The 20,573-nt window shown below is 36.5% G+C and overlaps 2 protein-coding genes across 2 annotated transcripts; one reads left to right on the top strand and one right to left on the bottom strand.

Annotated features, from left to right (window-relative positions):
• Positions 1-1,621: 1,621 nt before the first annotated feature.
• On the bottom strand, positions 1,622-16,842 carry LOC133332712 (uncharacterized). Its single transcript, XM_061541090.1, has 3 exons — positions 16,839-16,842; positions 4,124-4,262; positions 1,622-1,922 (listed from the first exon to the last, which is right to left on the bottom strand). Exons 1-3 carry the CDS (start codon positions 16,840-16,842, stop codon positions 1,622-1,624), a joined length of 444 nt encoding a protein of 147 aa, XP_061397074.1.
• A 2,595-nt stretch (positions 16,843-19,437) lies between these two features.
• LOC133332710 (uncharacterized) lies at positions 19,438-20,184 on the top strand. The gene is made up of 2 exons (XM_061541088.1): positions 19,438-19,831; positions 19,898-20,184. The coding sequence occupies exons 1-2, from the start codon at positions 19,438-19,440 to the stop codon at positions 20,182-20,184; spliced, it is 681 nt and encodes a 226-aa protein (XP_061397072.1).
• Positions 20,185-20,573: the final 389 nt, after the last annotated feature.

Below are 20,573 nucleotides of genomic sequence, written 5' to 3'. Positions count from 1 at the left end.
TTGGCTGCCACAAGGTAATGTTCCGAATCGATATTTGCTCCCCGGATCGATCGGACGTCTAAAACACTGGGTGAATGCCTTCTGTCTATCACATCATGATCAATTTGATTTCTCGTTGCTTGATCAGGAGAAACCCAGATGGCCTTGTGTATATCGAGATGCTTGAATCTGGCGCTGATAACTACCATGTTTTTTGCTCCCGCGAAGTCAATCAACCTCATGCTGTTATCGGATGTTTCTTCGTGGAGACTGAATTTTCCGACAGTGGGACCAAAAATATTTTCCCTTCCAATTTTTGCACTAAAATCTCCTAGCAGAATTTTAATGTCATGGCCAGGGCAGCGGTCATATGTAGTTTCTAGGCGCTCGTAAAAAATGGTCTGTTTGGTCTGTTCATCTTTATCTTCGGTCGGAGCATGGGCGCAAATGAGACTGATGTAGAAGAACTTCGCGTTTATAGGGATTATAGCAATTCGCTCATCTACCGCAGCCAAATTCATGTCTCATTTCATGATAGCTATAATACAGGGCGTAAGCATCTGATTTACTTACGCCAGTCCCTTTCCATCGCATTTCCTGTAAGACAATAATACCGGCTTTGTACTTCTTGAGTACACCCGCCAGAGCGAACACTGCGCCTGTTCTGTACAAGGTGGCCACATTCCAAGTGCAGATTCGCAGATCGTGGTCCTTTATACGTTTGCGGTGGTCGTCAAGATTAGGTGGGGGTTTGGTTTTCTTTTTCTTTGCTTTTTCATAGTAGGGCAACTAACCCGACGCCTCAACCCATATTTTTATAGTTCTTATGGGTGAACTCGCGACACATATTAGCTCACTATTTCATCGGGTGATGAAAATAGCTCCCCAGGTGCCACCGAGGGTAGGTAAGTATCCACAATTGAGAAGAAAGAGGGACCAAGATAAGCCTGGACTTCGCCATGTTAAAGCCAATCAGAGCCGTTGATTAGTATCTATCATGGCCTAAGTGGGTGGCACTTACCTTACAGTCCCTAAAAATCCGATTTTTGTAATATACCATATAGTAAAAATCAAAAAATATTTGTCAATACAGTCAAACTAAACAATGTTTATTATTTTGATTTTATGAACAAATAATAAACTAAATAATAAATTTAAACTAAAACACGCTTGGGACACCCTGTATGTGCCAAAGGGTGGCTTCCTAACATCTTAACAATTACCAACAATGATAATATAAGGTACATACTCAGTTACATTTTTTCTTCTTCTTAATAATTAATTTGTATTTTTTTGCAATAAAAATTTCTTAAAACTAATAGATATATGGACCAATGCATCTTCTGACATTTAACAATCAACGATAAAAGCCAAAGGACAACAGGACACTTTACTTCCACTAGTACAATTTACAACAAGAATGGACGACCATCCATCTGACACATTTAGCTGGACATTAATTTAATTTGTATTGATTTTCTTGGTTTGCTGCAATGGCACCTTTGAGTGGTACAGCTTCTGTCTCTCCTTCTTCGACTTTGTCATTGCTTTGCTCGTTTGCGCCCACCACATTTGTCCATTCTTGAAATGTAATAATCAACGATGTTTGTGCTTACGGGAGCAGCAGAATCCTCAGATAAAATCATTTGTCGAAACTACCACCGCCTATGGACCACCAATTGTGTAACCTCGCAAGTGTGGGCGCACGTCTAATGAACATCGACCACAGCAGCATAACAACGGTACTCAAATATGTGAGGTGGCCTCCAATCGCCATCGTGGCCGGCTGATGGTTACACATGGATTCTTCGTATTGACGACAATTCTGAAATTGGGTTTCATTTGTTAACATTTTGGCCATTTCCCGGGCATAATTGGCCGAATGTTTGTAGCATTTGTAGCGGGCGCTGTTGTAGACGCACGTCTCGTAGGCGTAGCGGGCACTGGAAAGAGGGAAAGAAGGGATGATATAGATTTTATTTGAATAAAAAAAATTGAAGAAAAACTATAATCTTGGAAGGTATAAAACGTTCTATTGATCCGAATATTTTAAATTCTCCACATGAGGTGGTCCATCAGAATCGAAATCTTTATAGACCTAGAAAAAATATTTTTTAAAGAATCTACGCCTCTTATAGGCCTTGAAAAAACATTTTTTAAAGAATCTACGCCTCTTATAGGCCTTGAAAAAATATTTTTTAAAGAATCTACGCCTCTTCTAGGCCTTGAAAAAATATTTTTTAAATAATCTACGCCTCTTCTAGGCCTTGAATAAATATTTTTTAAAGAATCTACGCCTCTTCTAAGCCTAGAAAAATTATTAATTAAAGAATCTACGCCTCTTCTAAGCCTAGAAAAAATATTCCTTAAAGAATCTACGCCTCTTCTAAGCCTAGAAAAAAAATTCCTTGAATAATCTACGCCTCTTCTAGGCCTTGAAAAAGTATTCTTTAAAGAATCTACGCCTCTTCTAGGCCTAGAAAAAATATTAATTAAAGAATCTACGCCTCTTCTAAGCCTAGAAAAAATATTCCTTAAAGAATCTACGCCTCTTCTAGGCCTAGAAAAAATTTTTTTTAAATAATCTACGCCTCTTCTAGGCCTAGAAAAAATATTTTTTAAAGAATCTACGCCTCTTCTAAGCCTAGAAAAAATATTCCTTAAAGAATCTACGCCTCTTCTAGGCCTAGAAAAAATATTCTTTAAAGAATCTGCGCCTCTTCTAGGCCTTGAAAAGTAATCTTTAAAGAATCTACGCCTCTTCTGGCCCTTGAAAAAATATTCTTTAGTCCAAACCACGTCTTGGCCCTTGCAAAAATATTCTTTAGTCCAAACCACGCCTTGGCCCTTGAAAAAATATTCTTTAGTCCAAACCACGCCTTGTTGGATGGCCCTTGAAAAATTAGTCTTTAAAAAATCCACGCCTTGTTGGATGGCCCTTGAAAAATTAGTCTTTAAAAAATCCACGCCTTGTTGGATGGCCCTTGAAAAATTAGTCTTTAAAAAATCCACGCCTTGTTGGATGGCCCTTGAAAAATTAGTCTTTAAAAAATCCACGCCTTGTTGGATGGCCCTTGAAAAATTAGTCTTTAAAAAATCCACACCTTGGGTAGGCCTATGAAAAATTAGTCTTTAAAAAATCCACGCCTTGGGTAGGCCTATGAAAAATTAGTCTTTAAAAAATCCACGCCTTGGGTAGACCTATGAAAAATTAGTCTTTAAAAAATCCACGCCTTGGGTAGGCCTATGAAAAATTAGTCTTTAAAAAATCCACGCCTAGTATGGCCCTTGAAAAATTAGTCTTTAAAAAATCCACACCTAGTATGGCCCTTGAAAAATTAGTCTTTAAAAAATCCGCGCCTTCTATGGATGGGGCTTGAAAACTTAGTCTTGAAAAAACCGCGCCTTCTATGGAAGGCCCTTGAAAACTTAGTCTTTAAAAAATCCGCGCCTTCTATGGATGGGCCTTGAAAACTTAGTCTTGAAAAACCACGCCTTCTATGGAAGGCCCTTGAAAACTTAGTCTTTGAAAAATACACGCCTTCTATGGATGGCCCTTAAAAAATTAGTCTTTAAAAAATCCACGCCTTGTTGGTTGGCCCTTGAAAAATTAGTCTTTAAAAATCCACGTCAATAAATACTCCATTAGATTTTACCCTTATAATACATGGAATATCCGGCCTATAAAATAATATCCTCTTATCAGACACAAAGCTATTTATTTGAAATCTTCCCTTTGAGATCTTCTATCCCCGTCATAAAAATAAATTGTCTGCAACATCTTGTCAATAAACAGCAAAACCACTTGTTAATAATTTTCAACAACTTCGTGAAATTTATTACCGAACTTGTCAATAAAAATACAATTTCTTCTGAAATTTATGGCCAAAACAGAAGGCAAGAAAAGGTAATAAAAAAATAAGAAAACAAAAAAACACGAGACATCGAATATAACAAACAAGTCAAGTGTATAGACGTCCCTTCAGACCCATTATTCCCTCCCCTTAGCGCCTTATCAAGGTTAAAGAAAAAAACAGACATCTTCTTTAAGAAGTCGTCATAAAAAATATCTGTCGTTATTACACGTTTTTCTATATATCCTTTGTTTCCTACTGTTGTTGTAGTTGTTGTGTCGCATACTTACCAACAAATTTCCATGAATTTTTCCGTCACATTGGTATCGACAGAATGTGCCACCTCCGACATAATATTCTGCGATTGTTTGTGACAATGGAGCCAGTCATCGTAGATGTAGGCAAAACAATCTTTGTGTTTCAGGTAATCTGAAACAAAAATAAGGAGAAGAAGAGAAAAATAAAATACACACATACATACTACATACGTAAATATTTGTTAGGAAAAATATGAAAAAAATAATTTTTAAAAATAATCACAATTGTTAAGGAATTGAAATTTGAGTAGGGAAATTAAAGGACAAACTGTTTATCGGAACATTTTCTTAGGTGGGAGGGTGGATTTATTAAAAAATATTTTTTCAATGCCTACACAAGGCGTGGATTTATTAAAGAATAATTTTCCCGAAGACCCACAAGGCGTGGATTTATTAAAGAATAATTTTCCCGAAGACCCACAAGGCGTGGATTTATTAAAGAATAATTTTTCAAGGCCTACACATGGCGTGGATTTATTAAAGAATCGTTTTTCAAGGCCTACACAAGGCGTGGATTTATTAAAGAATCATTTTTCAAGGCCTACACTAGGCGTGGATTTATTAAAGAATCATTTTTCAAGGCCTACACAAGGCGTGGATTTATTAAAGAATCATTTTTCAAGGCCTACACTAGGCGTGGATTTATTAAAGAATCATTTTTCAAGGCCTACACAAGGCGTGGATTTATTAAAGAATCATTTTTCAAGGCCTACACTAGGCGTGGATTTATTAAAGAATCATTTTTCAAGGCCTACACAAGGCGTGGATTTATTAAAGAATCATTTTTCAAGGCCTACACTAGGCGTGGATTTATTAAAGAATCATTTTTCAAGGCCTACACAAGGCGTGGATTTATTAAAGAATCATTTTTCAAGGCCTACACTAGGCGTGGATTTATTAAAGAATCATTTTTCAAGGCCTACACAAGGCGTGGATTTATTAAAGAATCATTTTTCAAGGCCTACACTAGGCGTGGATTTATTAAAGAATCATTTTTCAAGGCCTACACAAGGCGTGGATTTATTAAAGAATCATTTTTCAAGGCCTACACTAGGCGTGGATTTATTAAAGAATCATTTTTCAAGGCCTACACAAGGCGTGGATTTATTAAAGAATCATTTTTCAAGGCCTACACTAGGCGTGGATTTATTAAAGAATCATTTTTCAAGGCCTACACAAGGCGTGGATTTATTAAAGAATCATTTTTCAAGGCCTACACTAGGCGTGGATTTATTAAAGAATCATTTTTCAAGGCCTACACAAGGCGTGGATTTATTAAAGAATCATTTTTCAAGGCCTACACTAGGCGTGGATTTATTAAAGAATCATTTTTCAAGGCCTACACAAGGCGTGGATTTATTAAAGAATCATTTTTCAAGGCCTACACTAGGCGTGGATTTATTAAAGAATCATTTTTCAAGGCCTACACAAGGCGTGGATTTATTAAAGAATCATTTTTCAAGGCCTACACTAGGCGTGGATTTATTAAAGAATCATTTTTCAAGGCCTACACAAGGCGTGGATTTATTAAAGAATCATTTTTCAAGGCCTACACAAGGCGTGGATTTATTAAAGAATCATTTTTCAAGGCCTACACAAGGCGTGGATTTATTAAAGAATCATTTTTCAAGGCCTACACAAGGCGTGGATTTATTAAAGAATCATTTTTCAAGGCCTACACAAGGCGTGGATTTATTAAAGAATCATTTTTCAAGGCCTACACAAGGCGTGGATTTATTAAAGAATCATTTTTCAAGGCCTACACAAGGCGTGGATTTATTAAAGAATCATTTTTCAAGGCCTACACAAGGCGTGGATTTATTAAAGAATCATTTTTCAAGGCCTACACAAGGCGTGGATTTATTAAAGAATCATTTTTCAAGGCCTACACAAGGCGTGGATTTATTAAAGAATCATTTTTCAAGGCCTACACAAGGCGTGGATTTATTAAAGAATCATTTTTCAAGGCCTACACAAGGCGTGGATTTATTAAAGAATCATTTTTCAAGGCCTACACAAGGCGTGGATTTATTAAAGAATCATTTTTCAAGGCCTACACAAGGCGTGGATTTTCCAGTAATGCCTGTTTTGATTTTCTGTTTGTTGTCATGCTGAAACTGTTATTTAATATCCTAATTAATATTCATTTCACTAACTGACAGCAGGACACGACCCAGCACAAGGTTGTGTTGCGGAACCACAAGAGAAATTAATACGAAAATCTCCACTGAATTGAATTTAATCAATAATTAATTAGTTGCTACTAAATATGTGCATGGAACAGATTTCGAACACACACACATCCGAAGTGAACCTGCAATATTAAATTCTCAGAACTAAACACACATTATACCGCATAGCCATAGATATTTCTAAATGTGAGCTGTTGGTCCATATATTCCAATGTAATATAGACACTGTTTAAATGCCTTAATCTGACCCTGAAAAAAATCTACGGCTTTTACAGACCCTGAAAAATATCTACGCCTTTTACAGACCCTGAAAAAAATTTCTTTAAAAATCCACGCCTTTGATACCCCTTTAAAAAATGTTCGTTAAAAATCCACGCCCTATATTGGCCCTTGAAAAAATATTCAAGGGCCTTTGGTACCCCTTGAAAAAATATGCCTTGAAAACTCCACGCCTAGGGTAGAACTTTGAAAAAATATTCTTTGAAAACTCCACGCCTAGGGTAGAACTTTGAAAAAATATTCTTTGAAAAATCCACGCCTTGAACAGGAGAATAAAATACCTCGTCTCCAGATTCAATCCAGTAGAAGAGCGAATTACTATAATCCGTATAAAAGTGAAGTTCTTCTACATCAGTCTCACTTGCGCCCATGCTCCGACCGAAGATAAAGATGAACAGACCAAAGACATATTTTACAAGCGCCTAGAAACAGCATATGATCGTTTGCCTGGCCATGACATTAAAATTTTGCTAGGAGTTTTTTATACAAAAATTTGAAGGGAAAATATATTTTACCCCACCGTCGGAAAATTCTGCCTCCATGAAGAAATATCAGACAAGGGTATAAGGTTGATTGGCTTCGCGGCAGCAAAAAACATGGTAGTTAGCAGCACCAGATTCAAGCATCTCGATATACACAAGGCCACTTGGATTTCTCCCGATCGAACCACGAGAAATCAAATCGATCATATTGTGATAGCTGGAAGGCATTCATCCAGTGTTTTAAACGTCCGATCGATCCGGGGAGCGAATATCGATTCGAACCATTACCTTGTGGCAGCCAAGGTACGCACCCGTCTTAATGTAGCAGCAAAGGTGCGATCAAATGTAACACGGAAATTTGACGTCGAAAATCTGCAAACACAACAGATAACAGAAGCCTACTCCGCTCAACTTACCCAACTGCTTGACGAAAGCGCCCCTTTTCCCGATAATAATATAGAAGCACAATGGCAGAGAATTGCCCACTCCTTACAAACTGCAGCAAAAGCAACACTTGCGTACCAAAGACCACCATCAAGAAATCCGTGGTACGATCAGGAGTGTCGTAATGCTACTGATATGAAAAACGCAGCGTATAGGACAACCCTGCGGACAGTAGCAAGACGTAATGCGATGGAGAACTATCGTGAGAAGAGAGAAGAAACGTATTTTCAGAAAAAAAGAAAGAGCATGAAAAACGTGAGCGTGAGCAAATCGAGATTTGCAGGAGTTAGAATGAAGTCCGAAAACTCTATCAACGGGTAAAACACCAAACCGAAGGCTTTGGTGCAGGCACATCCGCCTGTAGAGATAAAGAAAGAAACCTGGTGACAGACACAGACAGTGTGCTGAGGATCTGGAAGGAGCATTTTGAAAAACTTCTGGTATCAAATATTAGAGGTGAAGACGATACCCCAAAACCAATAATAGATGACGGTATACCACCTAGCCAAGATGAAGTCAGAATATCAATCAATCGGCTGAAGAATAATAAAGCAGCAGGTGCCGATGGGTTACAAGCCGAACTATTCAAGACTGGTGGTCAGATGCTGGTAAGGACACATCGGCACATTCCACCTATTCGTCGACTATAAAGCCACATTCGACAGCCCTATCCGTTCAGAGGTGTATAAATCCATGTCTGCGTTTGGCATTCCTGCAAAATTAATTTGGCTATACAGGATAACTTTAACGGACACAAGATCAGCAGAGGATTCAGACAAGGTGATAGTTTGTCGTGTGACCTTTTTAACATCCTGCTGGAAAAGGTCATACGAGAGGCAAAATTGAACAGAAATGACACTCTGTACACCAAACAACACATGTTACTCGCCTACGCCGATGACATCGACATAATGGGTCTAACACTGAGAGCGGTAACAGCCACCTTTCAACAAATTGAGAAGGATTCTGCCAAAATGGGTCTGACAGTAAATAGGGGGAAGACCATGCTGATGGTGTCAATGCATAAGACGTCCAGTAGACTCGGACCAACTGTGGAACTTGAGAACTACAGCTTCGAGGTAGTTAAAGATTTTATATACCTTGGTACCGCCATAAACAAAACGAATGACATCAGTTTTGAATTTCGGAGAAGGATAGTGATGGCCAACCGATGCTACTATGGTCTGAGCAAACAACTCAAAAGCAAGGCCACCTCCAAACTCGCACTCTACAAGACGCTGATACTATCCGTGCTGTTATATGGATCTGAAGCATGGGTAATTACGCAAGCAGATGATGCAGCTCTTGGAGTGTTTGAGAGAAAAATTCTCCAAAAGATCTATGGGCCGATCTGAGTTGACGGTGAATATTGCCGTCGAATGAACCATGAGTTGTACCAGCTATTCTCGGACATCGACATTGTTAGACGTATTGAGCTGCAGCGACTACGTTGGCTAGGTCATGTTGTGAGAATGAATGAAGATGCCCGAGCCCAGAAGGCATATAAAAGCGAACCAGCTGATAGTTCACGCAGAAGTGGAAGGCCACGAAAACGATGGCAAGATCAAGTCGAAGACAACATTGCCGAAAATGGTCTTTCCAATTGGAAAAACTGTGCAAAAGACCGACGCGCCTGTAAAACTTTTCTAAGCTCGGCTTATGGAACGAAAGTTCTGTCACAAGCCAGCTAAGTAAGTAAGTAAAAAATCCACGCCTGAAAAAATATTCTTTAAAAATCCATGCCTTTTGCAGGCCTTTAAAAAATCCATGCCTCTTGTAGGCCTTAAAAAAATATTCTTTAAAAAATCCACGCCTTGATTAGATTATTATATTATTATATTATTTAATAAATTCGCGCCTACATTGTTTGCTGGGTTACCCACATATCTGTTTACCAGACATGTATATATCTATCGTATATGTGTGTATGTTTGTATGTATTCATCAAATATGTTATGCCAAAAGTTAATTCCATAAATGCGGCTTTTGCTGAACGACATTGTCCAAAAAAAGTTTCCGCACTTTACGTGAGCATGTGTGTCGTTCGGACAAGGGGGGTCCGCTATGTTTTGTTTGTTGTAGTTGGAAGTCTAGTTAGCCGAATAACTGTCTGGCTGTCATTTAGTTTGTCTGGCGACTACCGTGCCAGTAGTCAAAGTCGTAGTCGTCATTCACGGCATGGCGTCTGACATTTCACCCAGTTATGGGGAATTAACTTTGCTCCGAAAAATTCATTTTCAGTTTTTCGTTAATAATCCAGCTGAACGCACACACACACACACACGAATTGTTGCTCTCAGGATGAAAACAAGGATGTTGCCTTAACTGTGCAAAGTAAGGATGTTGTTGTTGTTGGTCGTTGCCACGGTAATAGTTTGTTTATGACTGACAGACTGTGGCTCAGTAATTTCAGTTAATGATAATAAAAATGCAGGACAAAAAGTGATGGAGGGGAGGACATCAGAAGGGAAGGAGGAACATCATTATCATGTCCTTCTCCCTTATGTTTTTTGTCCTCCCGGTACATTCACTCACAATTGGCTGTACAACCAAGTATTGCGCTTGTAATTTTGCCGATTCGATGTTTTCCATCCATATATTTATCCTGGCAGTCATAAAACGAAATGTGATTTATGCAAGGACGATATTTGGGTAAAACCGTGAAAACATTTGTCGAATGGTCACAATGCTGCGGAATGTTTTGGTACATGCCGCAGCATGCAAAAATGATGAATGGTTCGCAGTGTGAAAAACGGAGTGGGGCTATAAATAATGACCAGATTTATGTAAATCAGCAGGTCCTTAAGGAAGTTTTTATGTAAGTAATTGCAATGGCTGGGCGATTTATCAAGACACCTGTGGAATGGGAGAAATGTAATCATGACTATTGGGGGGAAATTAATGAATTAAAAGTTTTGGTTAAGGAGGGTTTTTATAAAGAAAATTTTTCGAAGGGCTGCAAGAGGTGTGGATTTTTAAAGAATATTTTGAGAAGGACCTACAAGAGGCGTGGATTTTTTAAAGAATAATTCTCGAAGGGCTATAAGAGGAGTGGTTTTTTTAAAGAATATTTTTTCAAGGTCTACACAAGGCGTGGTTTTTTAAAGAATATTTCTCGAAGGGCTATAAGAGGAGTGGTTTTTTTAAAGAATATTTTTTTAAGGTCTACCCAAGGCGTGGATTTTTTAAAGAATATTTTTTCAAGGTCTACCCAAGGCGTGGATTTTTTAAAGAATATTTTTTCAAGGTCTACCCAAGGCGTGGATTTTTTAAAGAATATTTTTTCAAGGTCTACCCAAGGCGTGGATTTTTTAAAGAATATTTTTTAAGGTCTACCCAAGGCGTGGATTTTTTAAAAAATATTTTTTTAAGGTCTACCCAAGGCGTGGATTTTTTAAAGAATATTTTTTCAAGGTCTACCCAAGGCGTGGATTTTTTAAAGAATATTTTTTCAAGGTCTACCCAAGGCGTGGATTTTTTAAAGAATATTTTTTCAAGGTCTACCCAAGGCGTGGATTTTTTAAAGAATATTTTTTCAAGGTCTACCCAAGGCATGGATTTTTTAAAGAATATTTTTTCAAGGTCTACCCAAGGCGTGGATTTTTTAAAGAATATATTTTCAAAGTCTACCAAAGTCGTGGATTTTTTTAAAGAATCTTTTTCAAGGTCTACCAAAGGCGGGGATTTTTTTTAAAGAATATTTTTTTCAGGGACTTTTTATTTTTTTAATTACTAAAGGATTTTTATTTTCTTCATATTATTTTTTTTTAATTACCGATAAATTTAATTAAACAATATAGCCAACCACCTGATTGATTGACTGACATTACAAACCCAAGTGTCCACAATTAAAAATGTAGAAATTAAATTAAAATGTGTGAATTAATTTATTAATACGACAACGGCAACGAGAAGACACAACTACATGGGCACATAATATAAAAGGCAATTGAAATTGGGACGCAAAAAGTGAAAGAAAGCCAAAAAGAAATCCAACATTTCCCTTTATAAAAAAGAGAGACACCCTCTGACGTAAAGAATAAACTATGCAGAAAAAGTGCTACCCCAAATATGGAATCCTATAAAAGGTATTCTGGGGTACAGCCGAATATGGCGCTACAACATAAAGTGAAAACGGTTTTAGGTATTTTCGTAAGGTTAAGCAGTAGAAAATAATTATAGATATATCGAATATTAAGTTTTATTAAATAAAGTATTAGAAATAATTCATTGAGGCTTATAGAAAGAAGTATGATTTATCTGTTGAAAATATATAGAACGATTAACTTAAGGAGCTCTTTTCGCATGACTGGCAGGCTATGGAAAAAGATCTGTAGAAGGCCTAAAAGAAAATATATTTTTAGAAAGGCTGTAAAATGTCTTCGTTCTGAAGAGAAGATCTTATATTTCTGAGGGTGAGGGTAACATTGAGACGTCAACGTCTTCCGCTAGAAAATATAGCCTTAAACTTCAAACATTGAGCCGCACATTAAAAGAAATAGAACCGTTAAATTGTGACCAGACTCATAATAACGATATTTACCAGGCCCAGCCAAATGCCTAAGCTACCTCGGGTAGGTAGTATCAGATGACAATAGCCGCCCACAAAGTTTTTTATATCTGTTGAATAAGTACTGAGAACTGAGAACTCTAAACAAAAAGTGCCGAAGCTGGAGCATTTCTTAGGGTTTTGAACCAAATTAGCTGTAATTTAATATTGACATTAGGTAGGAAATCATCACAGTAAAATCATCAATATGGGACCGATTTTCAGGGTATTCAACATATAACGGTGTTTTGTGAATTTTGGAAACCATGTTTTTTCGACCGAATTGTCTGTAACTTGATATTTTGAGTTCTCAGTGGGTTCAAAACAGCTAACAAAAATCATTAATATCAGCGCCCACATTTCCAGCGCGCGTCGCGTAGTTTTTAGGTTGTGATAAAGGTCCTTTCTTGGGGTTCTTGAGTGCGTTTTTATCCGAATTCGCTGAAATAAAGTACAGTGGGTTCTTATTGGCTAGCAAATCTCTCCACTAAAAATGATTAAATATAGGTCCACTTTTTTCTGTAATTTAGTACTTTGAGTTCTTATTTATCCGGGTAGCCCCCATATAAAATGCACGCCCAATTTTGGGTTTTCAACCGAATTCTTTGTAATTTGGTTTTTAGTAGTAGTCGTATATGGTAAGAAATCTCCCTCCCAAAAATGATTAATATTCTTCCTCTGTAAGTGCTAGTTCCCACAATAGTAGTGCGGGGTATTATATCATTGTACATATGCTTGTAACAGCAAAAAGAATCGTGATAGACCCATGGTTCCTTTTCACAATATGCATAGAATCACTTTCTGAGTCTATTTATGCATGTCAATTTGTCCGTCCGTCCATGTATTTTTGTGAACAAAGTTTGGATGAATTTGGCCCACTTATTTGGCCCAAGGACGAATCCTATTGTAATTTGGAGAAAATCGGTTCAGATTTAGATATAGCTCCCATATAGTTTCGTCCGATTTTATGTTAATGGTGTACAAAACTCCCAATATTGGCCCGATTGAGACAAAATTTTAGACACAATACTGAATTAGGTCTAGATTGATGTATGCCAAGTCGGTCCAGATTTAGATATTGCTCCCATATATAGTTTTGACCGATTTTATGTAAATTGAGGCCCCATACTGCAAATATTGGTTCGATTGAAACAAAATTTTGGACAGAGTACTGATTTAGGTCAAGATTGATATATGCCAAGTTTTGTTGAAATCGGTTCAGATTTAGATATATGTAATTTTGTCCGATTTTATGCAAATGAAGGAGCCTATGTCTGTTCGCTTTACATGAAATTTACATTGGATTATAGAAGTTTCAGGTTTAGTTATAGTTTCTACATATATCTTCATCCGATTTCATCAAAATGATGTACCAATTTACTAAAGTTCGTCCGCTTAGGACGAATTAGTGCACAACGTACCAATTAGAACCAGAATAACGTGTATTGGATTTTGTGTCAAGATAAATTTTGGATAGCGCACTGTGTTGCAGCATACCAAATGGTGGATGCCACGGTTGATCAAATGCATCCATTTATATTTTATTTTGCTCGATGATTGACATTCAATTGTTCATAAATTTCAGATTGGTATGTGTATGGGTTGTTTTAATTTAGTTCGAATATCTATAACTTCACGCAGTTCATTTCATCCGATTCCATTTCATTGGCTATCTAAAGATGCTATGTCTATTCTATATAAAGGAGATTGTACATATCATCATCTCTTGTATGCAAATCTTTATGCTCATTTGCCAGCCAGTTGAAATTTGTAGAATTTTTAAATCGAGAATGGGTGGGATCTCCTTAAGATTCAGATCGATTCTCACTGTATAAATTGTATTTGTCTATTTTTTATATGACGTCCACTGAATATCACCAGAGTGGATTGGAAACTATTTATAGCTATAGCTTTTATAGCCACAATGAGTTTGCCGATACCACTTCATTTAATATTTTCAAATCTAAATTTCGTCACATTATCCCGACTCCAATTAAAACAGTTTTTTTTTAATAAAGATTTGGAGCCCTTTAAAAATATGATATGTGCTTCTGTCAATTGATCGATTTCAATTAAAATATTTGTTGTTAAATTTTTAAATACTGCGCTAAGCTTGACCCTTAACGTGCAGTAATGTATTGGGTAAGACCATTCCGTCAAAAATTTACATCGACCACATTTCAAAACCGACAAAATTTTAATATTTTCATAGCTTTTCCTTTTTGACTATTTTTGGCCAAAACAAAAAAAAAAAAACTTCGAAGCCAAAATAAAAATTCATAAAACCCAAAAATTGCACTTCCATCAAACATGTGCGGTCGTGCACGGGATATTGACGTAAATCGAAATAACAGAAACACACAAAAATGTGTTCGAAGCTATGACATACATACCTACATACAACTATATGTCTGTATGTATGTTCATCTGTATATTTTGTATGATGATTTAAAAGAAACCTTGAACCTATTACAACGATGTCACGTGTCGGCGACGTGCAAACGCGACAAAATGCGTTGCCACTTCACGGAGCAAGAAGAAGAACAGCTGCAACAACAACGACGGTAATGAACAGAAAATCAATGAAGGCGTAGGTGGGTTGCACATGGGATGGCTTCGGATAACATGGATTAGCGTAAGCCTAGCTAGATATTTTACAACTTAGTTCGTTACTAGGCAAATAAGTTTGGGCCCAAAGTGACCAGACAGACACACGAATATCCACCACACGAACACCTTATTAAATGGCGTTTTGATTTTTTAGTTGTTGCTGTTGTTGTTATTTTAATTATTTATGTTCACAATTTGTTGTAGTAACTGTTTTGATTTTTTTTTTTTTTTGTGAGTATTGACCATTTATTGTAGTTGCTATTGTTGTCGTCGATTTTTTTTGTAATCGTAGTATTTCTACAAAAATATGCGGCATTATTGTTTTTGTGTGTTTTCAACTAAAACCCAAAAACAAAAACACAATATTTGGTAAAGAAAAGTGTAAAAATTCATTGGCCATCAAATTCATTCATTCGTTCGTTCGCTCGTTTATTTGGCTTGTCGTCTAGTTCGTCACTTTGTTACTCCACAATTCATTTCGATTCGAATAAGTACATGCATTTTAAAAAGCCAACAATTGTCGTCAGAAATACCATTGCGCCGTCCGATGCGAGTGCCCAGTGTGTGCCCTGATTGTGGGCACCCACTACCGGCAGCAATGGGTGGGTCAATTGTTGTTACTTTTCGTTCGGCGATGGTGCCATCGAAAACATAGCAAAAACAATTGAATAAAAACGTTACGTTTTCCCGCGTACGCCGATTTTAGGCTGTCGCCTTTATATGGTATTCGAGTTTCTTACGCTTTGGCACAGTGGGGGTAAATTTGTGGAATTTTGAAGATCATTGTTTTCATTTTGGGTCCTTTGGAAATGTAATGATTTTCAAACGAATTGGCTGTAATTTGATATTTTGGGTTTTCATTCATTTTTTCGACTATTATTTTCTGTCGAATTAGCTACCCTACCTAAAATACAATTTTTATTTTGTGGAATTTAGGCCTACTTTTTAACCTAAATTTACAAAATTTCAGGGTGGCCCTCATATAACGGTACCCCCTATTATTCGATATTTTTCTATCGAATTCGTTCTAATTTGATAATTTTTGTTCTCATTTGTTTATCAAATCTACCTAACTGAAATTATCTATATCGGTCCACGTTTTGGTATAGCTTGCACATAACTGCACCTCCCAAATGTCGGTAGATTGAGAAGTTTGTGCACGTTATTGAACCAATTTGCCTGTAATTTGATATTTTGATTTCCATAGTTTCAGGGTGACCCTCATATAACGGTACACCCTATTATTGGTTATTTTGGCCACAATTTTCCTACCGAATTCAGTCTAATTTTATAATTTGGGTTATCATTGGTTACCAATGTACCTGTCTGAAATTATCAATATCAGTCCACGTTCCATATAACTGCACCCCCCAAATTTGGGTAGTTTAAGAAGTTTTGCTGTAATTTTATATTTCGAATTTCATAGATTCGGGATGACCCTCATATAACGGTATCCCCTATTATTTTGGCTACGATTTTCCTACCAAATTCGCTCTGATTTTTTATTTTGGATTATAATTGGATATCAAATCAATTTACTAACATAATTCAAAATCGGTCCAGGTTTTGGTATAACCAATAGCGGACTCCCTAATTTTCCGTATTTTTAGGACTTCCGACCGGTTTTTCATACGAATTTGAAAAATAATAAATCAGTGGGTGGCTATTATTTCCCCATATAAAAGGTAGCCCAAATTTTCATTATTTTGAGGATTTCAAGCATATTTTCCAACCGAGTTGATCCAAATTAAATATTTTAAGTTCCGATTTGGGTGGTAAATATTCCAACCATAAATTATAAATATCAGTCAATCTTTGTGTATAGGTACTCCTAAATGTCCAGCTCCTGTATAGATATTTTTATGGCCCTAGGCGTATTTTCGAACCAAAGTGAATATTTTATCTTTACAAAGATGGTTGTAAAACGCATTCCGAAATCTTTTTGGGTAAATACTTTATTCATAGAACATTAAACAATATATGTCATAGAGATACGATATTTATAAAGAAGATCGAAAGTCCATCTTGAAAAGTGGACTTTGCAATTTCCTCAAAGATCAAAAGTCGACTTCGATTTTTTGTCTTCTCAAAACAAAAAGTCGATTAATTTATCCCTAATATGTCAAAATTACTCATGGTCCTCCATCGATTTTAGGCATTTTGAAAGTGGACCTAATGGTGGAGGATATAAAAAGTTCGGACCACCAGAACCTAACGCCATTTTTACATAATTTTTATATCGTTTGCAACAAATCTAAATATTCGACGAATATCCTCATCGAACTATTGATTATAAACCCATGTTTCTTTGGACCACATCCATTTCAGACAATTTGGAAGATGAGGCTATATAGGTACACTGCTTCTGGTACTTCCCCCACTAAGGGCTAATATTTCATAATGTTGTAAATTTCATTTGAAGCGAATAAAATCTATTTGATCAATATTAAACCCAACTCCTCTTTGACATATACGATATATGTGAAATGGAATATATCGGTCTAAGTTTTAGAATATACCCAAATTTGTTTTTTTACTTTTTCAAAATTAAGTGGGGTGTAATTTGCTATTTCGTGTTATTGGAGGCTACAATACGTCCTTGGAAAAAATGCTAAAACAGGTCCATGATTTGAAATAGTTACGTATAAATATCACATCTCATTTTCGGTATTTTGAAGTTCCTTCCACCCATATTCAAATCAAAGTTTCTGCCATTTGGCACTTCAGCTTCTCAAAGGATAAAAATGTCCTAGCACCTAAATTTGGGTACCGATCGTGTTCGGTATTTTGTAAGCCCTAGCCTTATTTTATAACGTTTTTTATACAACAAAATTTATTTTTTGCAATGAAAAGTTACGTTTTGAAGAAATATTATGATGTGCATAGTTTGAATAAAATCTGTTACTCCCTTCGAGAGTTGTCGTGCGTACCAGCCAACAAATTAGACAATCGAACTGAGGGACATTTCACAATGTACTCAAAATTGTCTAAAATTGATATTTCGATGAGGCACATTTGTACCCTCAGCCTTATGGTACAAAAATTTAAATTTTAGACCCAATTTTTCTTTAAACCAAATGTGTTTCAGATAACTACAAATGTCCGTCTGTCTCACCCAAATCCAAGTTATACCAAATTAATTCCGTTTAGTACTTTTCGTACACATAGATACGAATTTCCAAAGCATTCTCCATAGCTCAATACCACACTTCAATATTAATCCTATTTTTAAATGAATTTCATTAATTTTATTACTGTTGCCCAAAGTACAAATTGTACTAAATTTAGTACTACTTTTCGTACCCATAAGTACGAATTTCCTAAATTACACTCCAACTTTCAAGACTTTAGATCTATCTGTTCACCTAAATTCAACATGTACCAAATTCAGTACCATTTTGTACTTTTCGTACATATAATATGATTTTTTTAAAGCTACCTCAATCCTGTACTCCAATAGTAATCCTAATTGCTATTTTCAGGATTCAATCTCTATACGCTCAACTAAATGCAAATAATACCAAATTTAGTACCATTTACTACTATTCAAACACATAAGTATGAATTTCTAAAACAATTTCCATACATCAACACCACTTCCCAGTCTGTATTCCATATAAAATTTCAAGATTCTAGCTATATATGTTCAATATATATATATATATATATATATATGTAAACGATTGGAACCCTTTTGTAATCTATGCCTAAAAGAAAAATTTAGTACATTTTAATACTTTACGTACCCTTCTAGTTCTAATATCCAAAAACCAGGTCATATCTCATGCCTACACACCAACAGCAAAATTGTAAGTTTCTAGCTTCAGCCGTAATGATCTGTCAGTCACTCATTTATCACTAAGCTATATATTAATATAATGGTCCTGGTAGGGATAATGATCCGGCCGAATTCAAATGACTAAATACAATCTCGCAATTTGTGGAGGTTTTCTTAAAATTATAAAAATATACTGCATACTTCATTATATGTACCTAAGGGTCTGGAGCTAAGAATTCATCCCTGTATAAAAACTTGCTCAATCAGAGAACTATTTTTTCCACAGAAATGCAAGGTCTTATAATTTTGAAAAAATAGGTCTTTATTCCAGATAAAAAAAACAGTAATCTAAAATTATTTTTTCTACTTCAATTCATACTATAGAAAAATAATAAATGCCCAATATCTGCTAAAAATTCTAAGATATGACCCATAATAAATCTATGTAGCGAACAGAACAAGGTCATACTTTAATATATAGAATCTTTAAACTTAACTAGGGAGTGAAAAATTATTACAGGCGCCGAACTATAAGATGATCTCTATATAAGATATCTCTATATATTTCTGTAGCTATTGCAAATCTCCAACATATTATAATATTTCAACACCAACCCCAACCAACTACTAAATCCCCATACCCAAAATTCACGTGCCCTCAATATATAACAGCCAAACCGACCAACCAATCCACCATCCGACCACCTCAACACAACGCCCAACCAAATTTGGTAACAACGACATATTCGGCCACTGTGCCTTTTGCCGTAAAGTTTTACTTTCTTTTGGGTCGCACTTGCACCGTTGACTTGAGTAGTATAAAATGTCGACGATTGTTGGCAAACGATATCATTTGTTTCGAATTCATTCGATCATCAACAACAGCAGCACATCCGCGGCAGTTTAAACGGATTTATAAATTTCAAATTATAAAAACCTACTTCCTTCAAAAAATGGCTTTCCGTTTCACTCAATTCTTGGTCATCGGCTGTCTTTTCTTGGTCGCTGTCAATGCTGCCGCCATTGATAACAGCGTTGCCGAACCACGCATTGCATCCTCGGAGGATTTGATCACCAACATTGTGGACAACTGCTTCAACGAAAATGGCATGCACTGTTTGAAGGAGAAGGTGTTGACCTATTTGGATAATGTTTCGGGTGTTGAGGAGGAGGTTAGCGGCCGTGCCTTGAGCGATGATGTCATGGATAAGGCAATTACCGATCGTGTTGCTCGCATCTTGACCACCAATGAAATTCGTGTACAATTGCCCCAGACCTTGTTCGATGGTTCCGTTATCACTTATCGTGCTGATCGTGGTTTCGATTTGGAAACTACCGAAACTGATGGTGGGTGTTGAAGAGTGAGGGATTTGGGTTTGACAACATTTTAATTTGTTATGTTTCTCTTTACAGCCCGCAGCCACAAGAAGAAGAACAAGTTGAACACCAGCTTGTTGTTGTTGGTCACCATCAAGGCCATCATCATGCCCATCCTCATGACTTTGATCAAATTGAAGGCCATCAAGGCTTTGATCTTGTCCAAATTGGCCATCAAATTGGTTTTGGGTTTCGTCATCTACAACTTGTTCACCAAATTGTCCGGTGCCAAGATGACCATGATGCCCATGTCTGCCGCCTCCACCGCCTACGATCGCAGCAGCAACGCTGATGCCCAATACTTGGCCTACAATGCCTACTAAAGACAATCCCAACTTTTGATAAAAATGGATCACCACCCCGCAACCACCCTGCTCAATGGAAGCTGCTAAGTTTTTATTTTGTACTCCCAACGGAAAAAAGTGGGGGGCAAAACGCATCGTTTGCCCTTACAGTGGTGTACAAAAGCTTATGTAGTTAAGTAGTTTAATTAAATTATTATTATTTATAATTTATTTTTATGCAAACAACAACAAAAAGAGTTCCAAAGTTAATTGGAACTCCCTTCTTCCCTTTTCATTTCTGTCCACAATGTCTGTACTTTCCCCCCTCTATAACTTTCCCTCTTTCGATTTCACCTCCAGCTAAACTATTTCCGCTCATATCGAACAAACAACAACAAATGTCATTCCAAAGAATCAATAATTTAATT

Source organism: Musca vetustissima, unplaced genomic scaffold (genome assembly GCF_032173495.1).
Source record: "Musca vetustissima isolate MV318-11 ecotype Yass unplaced genomic scaffold, APGP_CSIRO_Mvet_v1 utg9425, whole genome shotgun sequence".
In the NCBI taxonomy this organism is placed as follows: domain Eukaryota; kingdom Metazoa; phylum Arthropoda; class Insecta; order Diptera; family Muscidae; genus Musca; species Musca vetustissima.
This window is presented reverse-complemented; position numbering and strand designations above follow the sequence as displayed.